This window comes from Dermacentor variabilis, chromosome 3 (assembly GCF_050947875.1).
Source record: "Dermacentor variabilis isolate Ectoservices chromosome 3, ASM5094787v1, whole genome shotgun sequence".
Classification (NCBI taxonomy): domain Eukaryota; kingdom Metazoa; phylum Arthropoda; class Arachnida; order Ixodida; family Ixodidae; genus Dermacentor; species Dermacentor variabilis.
Genome location: NC_134570.1, coordinates 55500533 through 55517602, shown reverse-complemented (window position 1 = coordinate 55517602; position 17070 = coordinate 55500533). Strand labels below are relative to the sequence as shown.

Below are 17070 nucleotides of genomic sequence, written 5' to 3'. Positions count from 1 at the left end.
TATCGAAATCGTCGGCGGTTTTTTTTTTGTATATTACCTTACCGCAGTAGGTGCACCGCAAGTCTTTCTGATCGATCTATTGATTTGCGACCACAGAGATGCTGGCGTCGGTGAGTGCGCGCAGCGAACGTGCCCACAACGAGACGGTCTTCCTCATGGGACACTTCCACCAGCAGCACGTGATCGGGAACGGCGAGCGAAGCACCATGAAGTTCCGAGCTGGCTACAAATACAAGATCGCCACCTACCAGGTGCCCACACCGCAAAAGAATTTACACCCTTCATAGTGAATGCATGGGGACGTAAATCGATTGACAACCCGCACCCTTACACACAACTCACACGCCGGTGTAAGCGTGTGAAAAGGGTGTAAGGGTGCGAGTTATATGCGGATTTACACCCTCATTCACTTTTCAGGGTCCAAATTATTTTACAGTGCTTGACGTCACACTGCCTCTGGCCGCTAATATATTCCTGAGCGTGGAGTGCGATGATATTGCTTGACACAATGACTGACGCTGTATGGAATAGGGACGTAAGGGTACATTCCAAGAATAGTTGCGCCTTCAAGGGTTGGCCCATGCCATTGTACCTTTAAGGCTATAAAAAGTTTACTGAACAGAACAACGAGCCCAAACTGAAACCCGCGTTCAGAGAAGGCGTAGTTGAAAACTGCGTATTACTTCTGACCAGCATGGTACGGCGAGAATGACAATGCAATGGCTGTTTATTTCATGCAATTTTAGTGTCGTCGCTCGCAGCTTCATCCCTCTAATAGTCGCCAAACAAGAAGATTTGATTCGATCTTACCCTTTAGGTGTAAGGGTGTTAGCTGTCCATGGGGAAAACTAAGCGCCTATTATACACCCACCAAAGTGTTAAAATAGTTATGTGTGCATATACTCTGTTTCGCTATAAGGAGTTTCGCAATAAGGGAGTTTAATGATTTAGCGCGAAAATAGTCAATGCAGAAGGAACGGGCGATGTAAGCGTGTCTACTAGTTTCGCTGGTTATTTAGTATGAACTTAATAGTTAAGCGCCTAATATGCAAACAATAATAGTGTGCCTAGTGGAATAAACCACAGCAGGCGTCGACCAACCAGGAGCTCAGTAACGAACCTGCGGCTAAGCACGCGTGCTTAGCCGCAGGTTCGTTACTCAGGGTCAGTGTCGTCGGCTCAATTTCGCGCACATCATTCATTTGTACACGCTTTTACATCCATTGCCACACCGCGTGCTGTCAAACAGAGCACAAAAAATATTTTTGTGGCGGCAGCTTGGCGGAATGGCTAAAAAGGTTTCGGCAACAATTACTGGCATCACTTTGCTCACTTATTCGCTCATACTATATATGGGTACAATGTGCTAAAAGTATTCTGGTACAGCAGCAGCTGCAACGTATCTAGCACAAGTAGTAGATAGTAACAACGTTACAAGTCAGAGGGTAATATGAATGCAAAAGGCCAAGTAAGGGCACTAAAAGATATACGTCGTGTATACTTTAAATGTGCTATGTATACAGTGCGTCCGTAAAGTCATGGTGCACTTTTGACCAGTCACATGAAATAAAGAAAAAAAACTAAACAGAAATGCGATATCCTCGCCAAATAAAAGGAAAGCTCTCCAAGTCTCATACCTGTTCAGTGCAGTTCGATGTGGCCTCCTTTTGTTGCCTATATACACACATCCAAACGATATTCAATTTCTTCCCACACACGGTTAAGGACGTCTGCATGGTGTAACAGAGCGAATAACGGCTATGATTTTCTGTTTTAAATGATTAATGCCGTTGATACGTTCACTGTACACATGTTGCTTCACATGACCCCACAAGTTCGCGGTGCTGCGTCATCGCCTGTGTGCGCACACCGCTGCACATCATACTACAGAAACTAGGAGAGTTTTCCTTTCATTTGGTGAAAATTTCACATTTCTACCTTGCTTTGTTGCTTTCCTGAGACCGGTCAAAATTGCACCATGACTTTACGTCATTTTTTGATAACACTACGCACAAAGTCGGTCACCTTAGCGAAAAAGTAACAAAACTTTGTTCGCTTGCTGCAGTTGAGCAGTGTTACAAAATGAGTGCTTTGCATTCAACAGTGTCTTATCGCCGTGCTCCCTGCACGCTATTGGCGGGAGCGGAGCGTGTAGATCGATCGTACAGATGATTAGATATTCCTTTCAGACCAACAGCCATTCCCTGCCGTACCCGTACGAGACGATGTGCAGCGACTACGTGATGCTCTCCAAAAAGCTTGGCTACAAGCACTACATCATGCAGTCCGAGGTGAGGGCGTCGCACATTTGCGTGTGGATTTAATCCGTTTTGTGAGCTCTTCGTTCATTCCCCCGAGAAGTGTACCTCGGCAGGCCAGCATACGCACCCGGGCCTTGAAATGGCGAAATACGCGGCGGTAGTTTTAACGCGACAGCGTTACAGTCCCCGTATACCTCAGAAAATCCGGCGTCGGCGTTCCGCGTCCGGCGTCGGACGTCGTTTCTGCAAAACGATTTTTCGAACCAGTCATACCCAGGCCCAACATGTGGAGCAAGAAGGTTACTGAACTGATTCAATTTCACGAGCTAAAATACGTGACAAAAAATCGTAAAGTACGACTTACACGCAACCTTTAGAAATGATAGTGTAGGATTGTAATTTGGACTATAGGAGAAAGCATCATTCTTTTTTTGAATTTCCCGCAGATTTCTTGGGAATTCGCCCTCTACATCTGCAGAATCGTGCATGCGCATTTGGAGTCCGTAAATATAACTGCGTCGGTGGCACGTGTAGGCGTGCGTTCAATACGGCTCTGTAATGATTGCTGTGAGTCCGGCCCTGTGACATATATGCACTCTGTATGGAGGTTGGGGTTGTTACTGTCTACAACAGCTATTGCTGAGGCCATATCATTGGCGCTGGCATGGGTATTATAAGTGTGCTTCTTATCGTACGCACTCTTTACCTGCGACGCGTGGCGTGTTTCTTTGGGGTCCGTGTGCTTGGGAATGAACGCGATGTTTAGAAGTGCTGCTGTTTTCGGCGGTATGGTGCGCAGTTCTGGTGACTGCGTTGTCGTGGATACGAAGCCCGGGAGTGACGGGTTTTCTCTGTACGGATGCGTTCCCAAGAGCCCGATCTCTTGCTGTCTTCTGTGCACGCTGATATGGGCCCCTCTAATGTGTTGCAGCTTCCTGTGTTTGTCAGTGCAGTTGCGTGCGCTGCGTTGATGGGCGCCCCCAGGGCTAATTTCGTGGCCTCACGTATATGACCGGGTCCAGCTGATGTATCTCCTTTTTGTTAAGGTTGATGTACGGAACGTGATGTCTGAGCCTGGACACCAGTAACGCGTTCCTTAGTTTGTAGCACGCCCTCTTAATGGAGTCTCTTATATATGTTGGATGAGCGCTTCATCAAGTGAATCACTTGTTCACCTCGTTTCAGAAGGCCTGGTGGCTGCTCCTCCGCCGTCCTTTTCAATACGAAGGCCGAGGATCCGTATTTGGCGTGGTTGGGACACGCGCGTTCGTTCGACGTGACTGCTATGTGGCGTGGAATAAATTTGTCGCATGCCAAACAAGCATGGAGGCCGTTCATATCTTCGTACTCCCCTTCTCTCTCTCTCTCTCTCTCTCTCTCTCTCTCTCTATATATATATATATATATATATATATATATATATATATATATATATATATATATATATATATATATATATATATATATATATATATATTCCCGCCTCGTCCCCCCCGTGCAGGTATCTTAACCGTAACTAGGGTTCTTGCCACCCTAACATAACTACATCGATCGGTTAACCTCCCCGCCTTTCTGACTATCTGTCCGTTCGTTCGTCCGTCCCGCCTGCCTGTCTGTCTGTCTGTCTGTCTGTCTGTCTGTCTGTCTGTCTGTCTGTCTGTCTGTCTGTCTGTCTGTTACCAGTTTGCCCCCGTTGGGGCTTATCTCGTCCACAATTAACAATAGGGAAGTTTATATCAGGTGTATAGAGCTTAGGTCGCCCTAACTTAAGCGACTGTTTTGCGTTGGTGGTCTGGCCCCCCGGGAAGGTGCTTCAGAATAGGGTTCCCGGCTTGCGTTAGCGCAACGCGTCTATAGCGCCCTTCCTGCACGCGGAAGGAAAATGAAAACATTATGCCAGATAGAGAGAGAAAAAAAGGAAAGCATGAAATAATGCAGTCCGTAATATTTTACAGGGTGAAAGGTATACCCGAGAGTTCATTATCTTCAATGAGGAGGCGTTGACGCGTTTTTGAGATTCTCGCGGCGACGTTGAGACCACGCGTAAAGCAGATCTGGGGCGAAAACCAAAACCCAAAGGTATACCGTCTGTGTTCCGCGCATGCGCGGTGACTAGACGCTAGTCGTTAAGGGCCCCCTATCTTAAAAACAGCCTAATAATTATCAGCTATCTTGCGCGAATTTTTTTCTTCAACGCTGCGCGGCCGGTGCTGGCCAAGAATCACACGCGTCATAATGTTATTGACAAGAAAGTAGCGAGCGCAGAGTTTTCAAGAAAGGAAACGGAAGCAAACGCAGATGACGATCATTGTTTGCGGTCAAGATACGTACGCCCGAAAGGGTACGTGTAAACTAACCTGAGCTAACCTGACCAAGAGTGCAGGCCACACTGCCATGTTGGCAAAGCGCATGTCCTATTCGTAACAATTATCGATTAATGCGTTCGCAGTCACGATTTATGAAGGTTTGGATCTCCAGTCTGCAACTCCAGCTTGCAGCTATTTAAATTCTTCGTCGTTTCCTCTATGGGCTCTAATCAAGTAGAAGTCGCTGTCCGGAACGGAATCTCGAAATGGAGAGGTATCTCGAAAGCCAGGGGAGAGTCAAAGGCTGCGCCACGGTGCCCTGCATGCGGACCGCTCATCGCTCTAATCCACTATATGCTCGCAGCAGGTGATCGCTTCCTGGCAATAAAAATGCTTCCTAAACGAGAGAGAGAGAGAGAGAGAGAGAGAGAGAGAGAGAGAGAGAGAGAGAGAGAGAGAGAGAGACTTCGTGAAAAAGTTCAGTGCCCTTCCATTCTGTGAAGAAGGATGACCAGCGAAGCTGCGTATTTGGGCCTGGCGAACTGCACCTCCGCCGCGGGTTGGCCCGGCATTGCATTATCTTCGGGATCGGCCCACGTATAGGGAGTTTTGTGTTTACACACGGGCACGATCCTGGGGGAACAAGCCTTTAACAGCTTCGCTGTAATTCGCTGTAAAGTTTGTTCCGTGCTTGTGTTTCTACATTACGTAATTAATGACGAAGATGAACGTCAGAGCAGTGGAACAAGACGACGACGCTTGAGCCAATCCGGATGAGGACAGTTTTTTGTTAACACACCGTCCTGGGAGAACTAGCCCTTAACAGTTTCGCTGTAAAAGAAGCCTGTTGTTCCGCATTAATACGCTGCTAAAGAAAGGTTGAAGGGTACGCTAAATGTGCGATTGCCCTTGCGAACAAGAGAAGCAACGTCTTCGACGCCGTATACGTGAAAGTTATCGCGATCGTCGTGCGGCAATGAGTGAAGAAAGTTCCTGTAGTAGTTATTTCCGATTATCACCAAATTCAGCGATAGGATTTTTGTAAGCGCGGTTAAAAATTAAAGCGGTGCGGTAATGCAGCAGCATTCCATGTAGCTATTTCTGACTAATGATCATTGGCGATAACTTATACAGGAATTTCATCCCCGTAGCATAAACTTAACAACGTCAATGCATATATATTTAAAACTATAATAATTTGAAAAAAAAAAAAAAGCTCCCCGTCGGGGAATCGAACCCCGGTCTCCCGCGTGACAGGCGGGGATACTGACCACTATACTAACGAGGAGGACGTCTGCTGTTGGTTTATATTCTAATTATATTCCGATTATGCCGTAAACGTAAAATGTGACATTATGCATTGTTGGTTTTTTTTTTTTAGGAATGTTCGGAAAACTGTCTCATGGAACACTGGCTGCAAAACTGCCGTTGCAGCTCGAAGCTGTACGGCCTGCGACACGAAAGGCACAGGGACCTGTGCGACATCTTTGATCACGGTAAACATCGCGCCGTGGCGCGGTCTTTCCAAGTTTACCTTTTGCGTACTTAGCACACGAGCTGCATTTTGCTGCTGGTAGATATACCAACTGTGTAAGCATTACGCGGTGCCTACGCTCGCGTCGCATGAACGCGTTTCGCTGAATATGAATTGCTATCCGTTACCACTGACGTATAAAAAGCATAGCAACGCGGATATGTTGCGATTGTGGGTTTTTTTTTTTTTTTTCATGCACTCAGTTAACAAGTTATTTTTTCCAGACGGCAGCTAATCTCGATTTCTGTTTGCTACTGCAGCTTGCATGCAATGCGAACGACCTACAGTGTCCTGCGCTGAAGAAACGTGGTGTTGCATCTGTTATGAGGCTGTGGCTAGAGTGTACTTGCGAGTTAATTTAAGGTCGAGTGGCTCAAACGGCGCAGTCTCGCTGAGGCGCCGCGTGTGGAAACATTTGGCGAGGGCGCTGCGAGCGAACTAGATTTTGGTGGAGGCGCACTTCACAGCAAAATCAACGTAATTTCGTTGCGGGCGCTGAGACCGAATGCGCGCGTACGCTCTTATAATGGTTCTTTATTTCAACGACAAATTTATATTGACACCTCTTTGCTACGTATACATATTTTACGCATGGGTTATACAACATGACGCCTTCGATTTTGCTGTGGTTGTCAAGTGCGTCGTCTGCTAGCGAGCGCGCGTTCGTTGCGTGGATGCCGGCGGTCACCTAGTATTTCTCAGCGAAAGTCTGTGCAGTAGAATTTCCCGGATACGCTCTTGTTTGCCGTGACGGCACCCGTAACAAAGTCTACAGCACACTGGACCAAGCGTTAACTACATTATTGAACAACTGCGATTATGCACGCCTTCCTCCCGCGTCGTTCCTACTTTCAATTTATGAAAAAGATAGTTGTTGAATAATGCGTCTTTTCTCCCTCTCTCTCTCTTGATGCTGCGCGCTGAGCTGAATCTCGGAGACTGACACACGTCACGCTTTTTTTGCAGTGCAATGCACCCACCTGATGAAGGTAGGCCAGTGGAGACCAAAGTGCCTTGCAAGCTGTACCCAGCCTTGCCAGTAAGACAAGCACAGCTGCATTCACCCTTTAACGCGAGCGACGTGTCTTCTGTTCGTTGCGAATGCGCCTTGTTCAAAGTGTTATGACGCATAGGTGCACGGCGTTGTAGTAACGGCTGCACCGTCAACGTGGCCATCTGCTTCTTGAAACAATGCACGAATACCCAGACTTAAAGCTATGCCCAGCATAGAGAAAAGCAGGACCAGATAAAAGTTGTTAACGTGCTGCGTATGCAGTGAATAACTTCAGACTGGGCCTGTGGCACAACTTCGAATAATGTGTGTGCATGAGACTACAGGGCATTTGCTCTTGGTGCCACCGTGTCGTCATGTGGCATGTTCACTTTGTATTGTTTTACGTTAGGCATATTTTTTGTTAGGTCTCTGCAAGTATGCTAGACATGAAACAGTCTATGTTCTCGTACCCGACACACCTGCAGAGAGTGCTCGGCACGTATGCGTGGCTATAGCATGGAGCCCACATTCCAAAAGCTTGACAATCTCAATTTACTAATTGAAAATTCTGAATCTGTTCTGCAACTGCGCAAGCTTCGTGATTCTGAACATGCAAGCACAAAGAAACTAAACTTTCCGTGGACAGAGCGAATTGGTGCCTGAAGAGGATATCCCTGTGCTGCACTGCCTTCATACATATTCATGGGAGTCCCAGGTTGGCTAAATGACAGAAGAGAATTTAAGGGCACTAATGGTGCACTTATGTCAAGCTAGATTCGCTAGTTAAGACTTGTGGAATGCAAAAGATGCCATGTCTTATCGTAAGTGGAAGCTTGGTAAAGCAGAAAAATGTGAAGAACGAGAGACCGGTGGCGACGCTACCTTAAAGCTACCATACTAGTTACCCAGCTGTGACATCACAAATCTGACAACATCCGCTTAGGAGTAGTTAAGAGCTGGTTGATAAACAACGATTACATGCGTTTCAAACATACTCAGCTTAGAGAGCTCAGATTTTTTTTTTTTTCTGCCCAGATGCACGAAACTACTTTGAACTTCGCAATTTCTCAAAGACGCTGGCATTGTAGTCAGAGCACAAAGTTTAAAATAGAAAACATTTTATCTTCGTTTCCTCCACTAATCAACCTTCTGCCAAATATTTAAAAACAGTCTGTTGAAGGAATACTTCGTCAGTCTAGGCCTGTTCAGTGTTTCTGTTCTAAGTCCATTTAAAAGCAAGCAGGGGACGTTAAAAGGAAACGCACAAGCACCAGAAGAAATGCGTATCCATGTAGGGACAGGCATCTCTTGAAATACTACCGCAAGTACCCAAAGCTAAGATCAATGCCTTTGCATTGCATGGCCTTCCCATTCACAGAGACCCCCACCACCATCTCCCCCAATTAAGATTAACAAAACAGAATGTTGTAGCGGGCTGTTCTTTAAACGTTATGACAGAAGATGGCATGGCATGTGACTACCTGTTTGAGTATATATCTTGACAGGTAAAATAATTTCTAATGATGCATTTCGGAGTCACACGCTAACCTGCACACTAACCTGCATTTTACAGGGAGATAAGGTACAAGACCTACTCTAATGTGGTTGGCAAGATAAAGAAAAATGCTAGCAGGTAAGAGTATATGATGGCATGAGGTCTTTTGAGTCAATGAAAGTGCCAAGTTTCCTTCACATCAGTAACAATATGTTTCTTCTTCACAGGCTGAACGCTGTTGAATTAGTCATTCAGATGGGCTCAGACAGACGAAAAACAGTCCGTGGCTATCCTAGAATGGAGGTGAGGTCTCTGCCCCGCACCCTTAAGTTGGTCTCCAGTTTGGATGCGTTCACTATTTGTGCAACCTCCAAATGGCAAGAAATTGGCAAAGGCTTGTCGGCAAATGAACTGAAAATTCACGTGCAAATGAACTTGCACGTGAATGGCACAAGATGCAATTGTAAGTGCAAACATTGCGCAGAGAGAAGAAGGCAAGGACATGTTTGATATATCTGCAGTGAGTTGTTCCGAAATTCCTGTACAGACCCCGTCATTGTTGTGCAGAACACACGAGTGAGTGGCCTGGCCCTCTAAGGGAAAGTGAAGGTGTTGATCAAGTAACACTCATAAAAGGCAACGAGCACAGTCTTATAACACGTGTGTGTGTGTGGATGCTTCTGGGTACATGCTTATATCGAACAGAGTACCTGTCACCCAGCCGTTGAAAGCAAACACCGACGCTGGCTGTTCGTGTGCTCTACATAGCAGTGAATGGGTCTGTACATTACGAAGTTAAAACCATGATAAGAGTGCAAAATAGAAACAAGCTATTGCTAATTTACATTCAAGCAACATAGAAAATGCACATCTTTAGGTAGAAACATTTAATAGAACTCACTCTGTCACACAATTTGAAAGCCTGCTTGGCTTTCCCATTGGAAGTACATCGTAGTAAAGTAGCATCCTGGGCAACTGCTTCGTATATGCACTATCACAAAGCATTCATACAACAAGAATACTACTATATCAAATAGGTCTGTGGCTCACATATAAGTAAAAAGCCTCCTTATAAGAAAAAAAAAAATCCTGCTGCTGCATCATACCTCTCTCTCTCTAATATATATATATATATATATATATATATATATATATATATATATATATTATAAGTTGAACATAATGAAAGCTTAAGGGCAACTGAAAGTGATCTTAGGTTTCCATACTGGCTATACCAGATATAAAAATGTCAGGTAGTTTGCAAGATGCTAGATCCAAACAATCTTATTAGGCACTGTGACTGCTCAACCACCACGAGAGAACTGGGGAGTGGAAGGTTCAAACCGATACCTTGGCGGCTTGCATGACCTGTTAAGGGTTTAATCACTACAGCTCCAAGAGCTTACTGGTTCTGTTCTGCAAGGCATCCCATGTTTTCGTTACCCCAACTTCTGTTGCCAAAACTTCAACCCTCCCACACTACTATCTCACAGTCGCACGGCAATAGCTGTTAACCACCATTGTGCTATCAGACAGATCTCACAATTAAACGCTACCTTCTAAACAATGCAAAGTGTTACATTGTGTGCAGAATCTTTAATAAATTTTCGCATATAAAGCACAGCTTAAAAGGCATTTTTGCTCTGTGTTTCAATAGCTTAGTTGGCAAAGAGGCCTATTTGCAGCTATAGCCACCTCTAGGGCTAATCTGATGGAGTGATTAAGCCAAATACTTCCTCAAACTTCGCATCAACCCCACGTCACATGAAGCACCATTGCTACAAACCTCACAGATACTAGCATGTTCCCCTCTGGATGACACTTTAGAAACTCTGCATACATGAATGTCGATGCTGGATGCAACAAAGTGAACTATTTCAAAAGTGGAATTGGTGAACCTTATGACGCGTATTTTCCATCTGACTAGATACCAGGCCTCATCACCTATGTTGAAGGCCACATTGGCATGTGGCTCGGGCTTTCCATACTGGCCATCTCGTCGGCCATCGTCAAGTTTCACCAAAGAGTTGTGCAGCACTTGTTGTCAACCAAGTGAATGGAAGTCGACATACAGACGAGTGCAATGGGAGGGCACATACACTCGCACAAAGAGACCGGCAGAGGGTGCATTGGAGACACCAAACTTCCAGGAAGCAGAGATTAAAAAGATTTCTTGTAGTGTCAAGTGTATAAAAGTGATTAAAAAAAATTTTACATGCACAACAGGCTTCGCGTTGTGGAGTTGGGGGTGGGGGTGGGGGAGGAGTGGACAATGTATAGGCGTAACAAGAACATGTGTAACAAGCTATGTTTTCCACGCACATTCTTGCTGAAAGCTCTACTTAAAACATTGGTTTGTTATGCAAACTCTGTTATTCCGTCATGTATACCACAGCACCACTCTACTAACGACTCCTGTTATTCAATTGAAGTCCTAGAATGCTAAGCTATGATTTCATAACGATTTCAAGGCCTCAATAAACAAAAAACAATGTTGTCTTGCATATGACGTATGTTCCAAAGGCCAGAGTGGGCATGTGCGCATTTGGCAGTTAACAGGGTATCTGCCTTATCAACCCAGGGCAGTCATGTCCTATAAACAAGCACACCACTTGGGGAACGCTATCGCACCAGATAAGCTACTACTGCTTAGGTGAGTGCAGAGCCTTATCAAGAGTGGACCAACACTGTACAGGATACATATCTGTAGATCTACACAGCGTGTCGAAATAAAAACACACTCTAAACAAAAAGGATACACACACACACAAATACTGCTGATTGGCATCAGCGGAAAGGTTTAGGATTACGCAGGTACCATACAAACAAAAAGAAAGCTGCCTCCAAATAAGATCTTGAGAAAGCATGTAAATATCCAGCTGTGTGGAGCATTGTCACTTTGCAATACAGAAGCAATAAGAGATAGCACAATGAAGTGCACAGTACAAAAATCCAATCTACTAAAGCATATTTCCTTTGTTCTCATATTTTACACATTGCACATGTTAAGCATCTTGCAAGTCGACATGGTGCACTGAGAATGACGGCACCGATTAGATAAAAATATGTTACGAGATTTTTACACTCTATACATTTGTCAGATGCATGCATTTATTCATGTAGGCACCAGTGCGAAATAAAAAGCCATGTTAAAAATTTTTTGTCATTTGCATTGAGAAGCGCAAAGATAGCTCAGCAGTTCAGTAAAGCTGCTGCCTATATCGACGGCTTTCTCCCTCTTTGTCAGAAATTGATCAAAACCATTAAAGTTTAAAAGCTCTTTGTCTGCAGCTCATTTAAGCCCTTGTTCGGCACAAGTAAAAATGGCCTTGCCACTACTGTCCGAAGATCTGTTGTGCCATGGCTCAAGAGGCAAAGACAGAGGCACTGTCGGCTGTCACGTCTGCCCCGGAGCAAAGCACCATTCCCTGCTCCTGCTCCTTCCGCTGACGCCTTCGCTCGCACTTCGGGCAGACTCGACCGCTGTCTTCGATGCAGGTGCGGTGGTGCACTGCAAAGCACGCACTGCAGTGATAGGTCGCATCCGTATCGAAGGCGTAAATGACAGCAGGGTCCCGGCAGATTTCACAAATGAAGCCCTTTGCTGCACACAAGTTGCAGTCTAGAACGTGGCCACGGGCAAATTTGATCGCCTTCTCTAGAGTCCGCTGCAGAGTACCTGACGGCACCTGTAGGAGGTCGAAGGTGGAGTACAGGTGAATGTGCTCATACAGGTGTTCCCTAGGCCAGATGAGCTTTCGAAGTGCACTGGACGCCGCCTCAGAACAAGTCTGAAGGTAAGGCCGCAGGAAACCCAGCTGCGAGCGAAGAACCTGCGTTGCAGCCAGCTCGGGAACAGCATCGTACAGCGAAGGGTTCAGTATCCTAAGGTCTAACAGAGGCTCGGCTTCGTACTTCTTCAGCAGCTCTTTAGCCTCACGGCTGACAGGGTGCTTGCGGAAGTCCCAGTTGTGAATTATGCGGGCTGGAATCACATTCGCCTCATTGCCGCTACACTCCGGACAGTACGAGTAGCCATCGTAAGAGCACACTGAGCTTGCGCCATAGATCATGCCAATAGGGCAGTTACAGCCTCGACAGGCATATCCCTGCTGGTCGAGGCCTTTTTCTTGCTGAATGTGGCCCATCAACGAGAGTAGCTCATTTGTCCGAACGTCAGGGGCCCTCTCTGTTGGAACCACCTCGAAGTCTGCCAGGTCATCAAGGGAGTCTGCACTGGAACGCTGGTCTTCAGCCTTTACATTTGCATTGCCTGGTACAGCCTAAAATGTAAATACAAAAAGGTATGTACCATCAACACATACTGTCACAGTAAAATGATTGCCAACTGATGGCAATCTTTTACTGTGATGTTACATGTCAAGTATACAGTGCTCACGGATTGAAATGCGACACTGTGAGCATGTGGCCGCCGGTACATGCAGCGCCGCTCATGGAAGCAAGGTGTTGCATTGTGGTATACCGCGACAGTGAGAGCATTTTGGGCGTACGGCTACTGCTTCCGGCTGCCAGTGAGTGGGACTGTGGTTCTCCGCAGTGCCAGCAGGGCGCTGCAAGCCTGGCACGCTTGCATGCTGACAGTTTCGCGACATTGTCTGCTCGCGTGCTGTTGTTAGGCGTGGCCTTCCGATGCGGTGCATATGCTGTGCAAGTATGGCATCATTATGTTCATCTGAATGAAACGAACGTCTGCACGACAGAATAGCACACTTTATTCCAGAACGTAAACTTCTAGAAAAAAAGAATGTTTGCTATTCCTTCGTGCAGACGTTCATTTTATTCAGATGAACGTAACAGTGCCTTGCACACAATATCTGCCGCATCGAAAGGGCACGCGTAACAAGAGTGCCTGAGCAGAGAATGTCGCAAAAAAAGTGGCGGCGTGCACCGCTGAGCGACTGGTGTCAGCGGCGCACCAGGAACCACAGTCACTGGCAGCCGGAAGCAGTAAGCGTACGCTCAAAACGCCCTCAGTGTTGCGTTTCAATCCGTGAGCACTGCACATTAAAGTGAAAAACATTTATGAAGGCTCAATGGAACGTGGAAACCATTTTTTCAAGATCATGAAAGTCAATGAAGACTTTAGACAAGACATTTATTTCTGGCCCATTGCTCCATGCCAGTGATAGGCCCTGCGCACACGTGAATGGTGTGTAGGGTTCACGAGAGGTGGGACCCCACAGTGGGTACACTCAAAACATAGCGCCTTCCAAAAATAAACTATAGACAATGGTAGACCTTGCCTGGCTTTCTGTGCACGGTCTGATGGCCGACGTGATGAGGTCCCTCATCTCTGGCGTTCCGCACACCTGCTGGTTGATGTTCTGCGTGTAGCTCAGCACCAGAGAGTCGTAGCTCTGCTGTTCCAGGTCATCCGAGCCGTCCGACTTGTCGGCAGTCGCAGCTGGCGAGCCCACGTCCTCGTACTCGTCCTCGAACGGAGAAGACCAGCCCTGAGTCGGGTCCAGCACGTTCCCGAAGGACCTCCGCGACTCGTGCGGGAACTTGTCGAGCACGTCGAAGTCCGGCACCGACGCCGGCGACCCGGAGACGTCGGCCGCCGTCACCGCGCTGCCTTCGTTCGCGTCGAGGTTCAGGGTTCGCAAGAGTTCGCGCACTTGTGCCGCGCTGATGCTGCTTCCGGCCGAAGCCGCCACGGCGCCCTCGTGTTTGGGCGACGACGGGGGTTTGATTTCGATCACTTTCGTCTGCTCCGGCGGCGCATCGGGGTTCGCCTCGCTCGAGGAAGACGCGCCGGCGCACGGTGTCTCCGCAGCAGCGGGTAGCGAGGCGCCCGCCATCGCGACGTCGACGCCGCTGTCGCAGCCGACGCCGTGCGCCTGCTTCTGGGACTCCGAGGGTGGCGGCTCGCTCGCCTGGATCGCGATGGAGGACGTCATTGCGCGGCTCGAGCTCACGGACAGCTTGCTGCGCATACGCCTCGACTGGCCCGCTTCGTGCTGGAAGAAGTCGGCGACGTCGTACGCGGGCATCACGGGCTCCATTCGTTCGGCCGACTTTAGCAGGCCGGCCAGCTGCAGCGGCATGGTGTTCCAGCAGTTGAGAGCGGCGCAGTTCACGGGTAGCCCGAACGAGTAACCCGAGAGACCCTCGAGGAAGTGTTTCACGATGTCCGGCTGCTCCCGGTCGGCCATGTACGCAGTTTGGCGATAGTAGCAGCGCAGTGTCTTCGGGTCCTGTATCATGGCCTCGACGTAGCTGACAAGCAGGGACTCGTTCAGCGCGAGGCGAAGCCATGCTCGGCAGCGCCCAATGTCTGTGCTGATCTGGTTGAGACCGGCGATTTGAGCTAAAACGTCCTTGTGCGAGTAGACCATTGCCACGGGCCAGAAGTCGGGCGTCGGCAGCTTCTCGGTGGAGCTGTTGCTGAACACGCTGGACATCTTCTTGACGATGTTGTCCTTGAGGCCGTGGATGAAGATGGCCTCGAGGCAGAAGCAAACCCTGGAGACTGCCTCGCCACCCGTGACGACGGGATCAGCGGTGACGAGTTCCTGCTGTAAGTCGCGCACGCAGCCAGCGAGTTGTTTGGTCAGCGAGCGCTTGATGACAATGTCCCGCGCCGCTTCCTCGATGGTCGGGGACGTCGCCTTTTTCCAGAGCGGGACCATTTTGACACCGAAGCCCACGTCCGACTTGTTGAACGCGAAGCCAAGTGCAAGGGCTGTTCGGCGCTTCACTTAAACGTCCCCTAACGATATCAAAACCCGCATGCCGACGACGCGAGCGTGTTCTATTTACACTGCGCCCATCTCTGATTATCGGCCAACCATCTTCCAAACTTTTTCGCGCATGCAGCGCCCTCTAAAAACATTGATGTTTCGTTTTCTTTCAGTGCATACCTAAAAAAAAAGTAAACGCACAAGACATCTACCTGAGTTCTTTAAACAAAAGTGTTGACACTTATTTAGCAATTTGAGGCAAGCAATAACTATTACTGTGTTAAAATGTGCAGAAATTGCAACAGTTGCAGCACGGTCGCATTAGCACCAACGACAACAGCGCTTCGTCGGCTCCGTGGTGTCATGTAGTGAAGTCAGCGAGCCGCATCATCCATTGGATGTTCCGCGCAATTATCGCCGAACATTCCCATCGGTTTTATCAAAATTCCCGAGTGCTCCGTCGTTTTGCCCCCACCGCCAACACATGCGGCGGTGATGCGATCGCGCTGCGCCGCGGAAGTCGCGGTGAAAACGTCGCATTTCGCCCGAGGGCACCGAAGAGTCACCGCGCGCTTTAACGGACGCCGGTGACTTGAGTGGCAAACACAGCTGATTCAACTCGCCGAGGTAAACACATCGCAATGCCATCCTTCCTGCCCAACCTTTTCGACGCCGCTGCCGGACTGCTACCTCTGAGCAAATACCAATACTCTGGAAGCACGCCTGGTAAATCGCAGCTTAATTAATCGCATTGTTATTTATGCGCCGTGCGCACTTATCTGAAACCGTACGATCGGCATATCCGAGATAATCGCTGCGTGTGCGCGTATGCAATATACCCGAAAGGACCGCGTGTGTTGCAACCGCTGAGAGGCAGAACAGTCGCTCAAGCGTCGCGCACATTTTGTACGTGGGCAGTCGTGCGTGTGTAATATATGTGGTGCGCGTCTTCTCCTTTCACAGAGATGTTTGCTGTAACGCTCTTGGGCGGCTACATCGTAACGTCGCTGATACTCTTCAAATACCCGCACCTTTTGCATCGAAGAAAGCAGTTGAAGTTCCCCTGTCGACATATCAGCCATCGCGGTGGTGAGTTGGGGCGTCAAAACTGTATCGTATGACGCGCGATGTAGCACGTTATTTGTTGTTTTAGTGGGAACGAACTTATTTAAGTGGAATTATTAAATAAAAAAAAAGGAAGTACTACGACAACAATTAAGTTTGTCGCAGTTTTTGAGAAGTCTTTCTCGTGTTTGGTTGCTAATTAAGCTTAGGAAAATTTCAGCTAAATGTTATACGATTTCATGATTCCTCGGCTGCAGGTCCACAATTGAGATGTGTGCTCTAAACTGAACAATTAAGGGTTAATTGATGAAACATTGTTGATTAGCTAACGTCAGTCTGTGATTTGACGTGCAAGTAATGTCTTGTCTCTTCAGGTAATCCAGCTATAGCTGATATGCGACGGAGTTGTGTGTGCTATGTGTACCAGGCGATTTGTAATAGCTTTGTTCCCAGTAAGAAGAGAGAAAAAAAAGGATTTGTTGTAGCTGGTGCTGTGCGTTCCTAAAGCAGCCAACACCTCTCCTGGTCATAGCCATGCACATTACCACTCTTCTGTTGACCACACCCTAACAAAATATATATCTCGATTGTCCAGGATCGGCGGAGAACTTGGAGAACACAATCTCAGCTTTCAGACAGTGAGTAAAGTACACAAATCACGTGCTAGTTTTTCTTTAATCTACATAACTCTAACTTAGTCACTCTGTGCAG

At 47.5% G+C, this 17070-nt stretch overlaps 4 protein-coding genes and 1 non-coding gene across 7 annotated transcripts in view; 2 read left to right on the top strand and 3 right to left on the bottom strand.

Moving 5' to 3' along the window:
* The window catches only part of LOC142575646 (vacuolar protein sorting-associated protein 33B-like), a 62862-nt gene extending 55650 nt beyond the window's left edge, over positions 1–7212 (bottom strand). Inside the window, exon 1 of the mRNA XM_075685173.1 lies at positions 7082–7212. The gene's annotated coding sequence lies outside the window, so the exon portion shown is untranslated. The remainder of the gene's footprint in view (positions 1–7081) is intronic.
* LOC142575649 (uncharacterized) lies at positions 140–10655 on the top strand. Its single transcript, XM_075685178.1, has 7 exons — positions 140–251; positions 2190–2291; positions 5949–6063; positions 7068–7140; positions 8669–8728; positions 8818–8893; positions 10518–10655. Exons 1-7 carry the CDS (start codon positions 156–158, stop codon positions 10644–10646), a joined length of 651 nt encoding a protein of 216 aa, XP_075541293.1. The 5' UTR covers positions 140–155; the 3' UTR covers positions 10647–10655.
* On the bottom strand, positions 5784–5855 carry TRNAD-GUC (transfer RNA aspartic acid (anticodon GUC)). Its single transcript has one exon. It is a non-coding gene; the product is annotated as a tRNA-Asp (tRNA).
* Positions 9461–15426, bottom strand: Plekhm1 (Pleckstrin homology and RUN domain containing M1). Its single transcript, XM_075685171.1, has 2 exons — positions 13855–15426; positions 9461–12873 (listed from the first exon to the last, which is right to left on the bottom strand). Exons 1-2 carry the CDS (start codon positions 15241–15243, stop codon positions 11956–11958), a joined length of 2307 nt encoding a protein of 768 aa, XP_075541286.1. The 5' UTR covers positions 15244–15426; the 3' UTR covers positions 9461–11955.
* Positions 14998–17070, top strand: part of LOC142575648 (lysophospholipase D GDPD1-like) — a 16310-nt gene continuing 14237 nt past the window's right edge. Inside the window, exons 1-3 of one of the 3 annotated variants that reach the window (XM_075685177.1) lie at positions 14998–15131; positions 16258–16383; positions 16955–16997. In XM_075685177.1, coding sequence (XP_075541292.1) covers positions 16260–16383; positions 16955–16997 — 167 coding nt within the window. In that variant the 5' untranslated portion in view covers positions 14998–15131; positions 16258–16259. Of the gene's footprint in view, positions 15132–15612; positions 16021–16257; positions 16384–16954; positions 16998–17070 lie in introns of those variants that run through there. The other 2 variants (XM_075685175.1, XM_075685176.1) reach the window with 2 other exon arrangements.

What these genes read in the sequence shown, in the direction of transcription:
- LOC142575649 (XM_075685178.1), top strand. Translation starts at nt 156, where the DNA reads ATGGGACACTTCCACCAGCAGCACGTGATCGGGAACGGCGAGCGAAGC. An exon ending in ACAAGATCGCCACCTACCAG is followed by an intron (nt 252 to 2,189) that starts GTGCCCACACCG and finishes TATTCCTTTCAG; the next exon opens with ACCAACAGCCATTCCCTGCC. An exon ending in ATAAAGAAAAATGCTAGCAG is followed by an intron (nt 8,729 to 8,817) that starts GTAAGAGTATAT and finishes TCTTCTTCACAG; the next exon opens with GCTGAACGCTGTTGAATTAG.
- Plekhm1 (XM_075685171.1), bottom strand. Translation starts at nt 15,243, where the DNA reads ATGGTCCCGCTCTGGAAAAAGGCGACGTCCCCGACCATCGAGGAAGCG. An exon ending in GACCGTGCACAGAAAGCCAG is followed by an intron (nt 12,874 to 13,854) that starts GCAAGGTCTACC and finishes TTTACATTTTAG; the next exon opens with GCTGTACCAGGCAATGCAAA.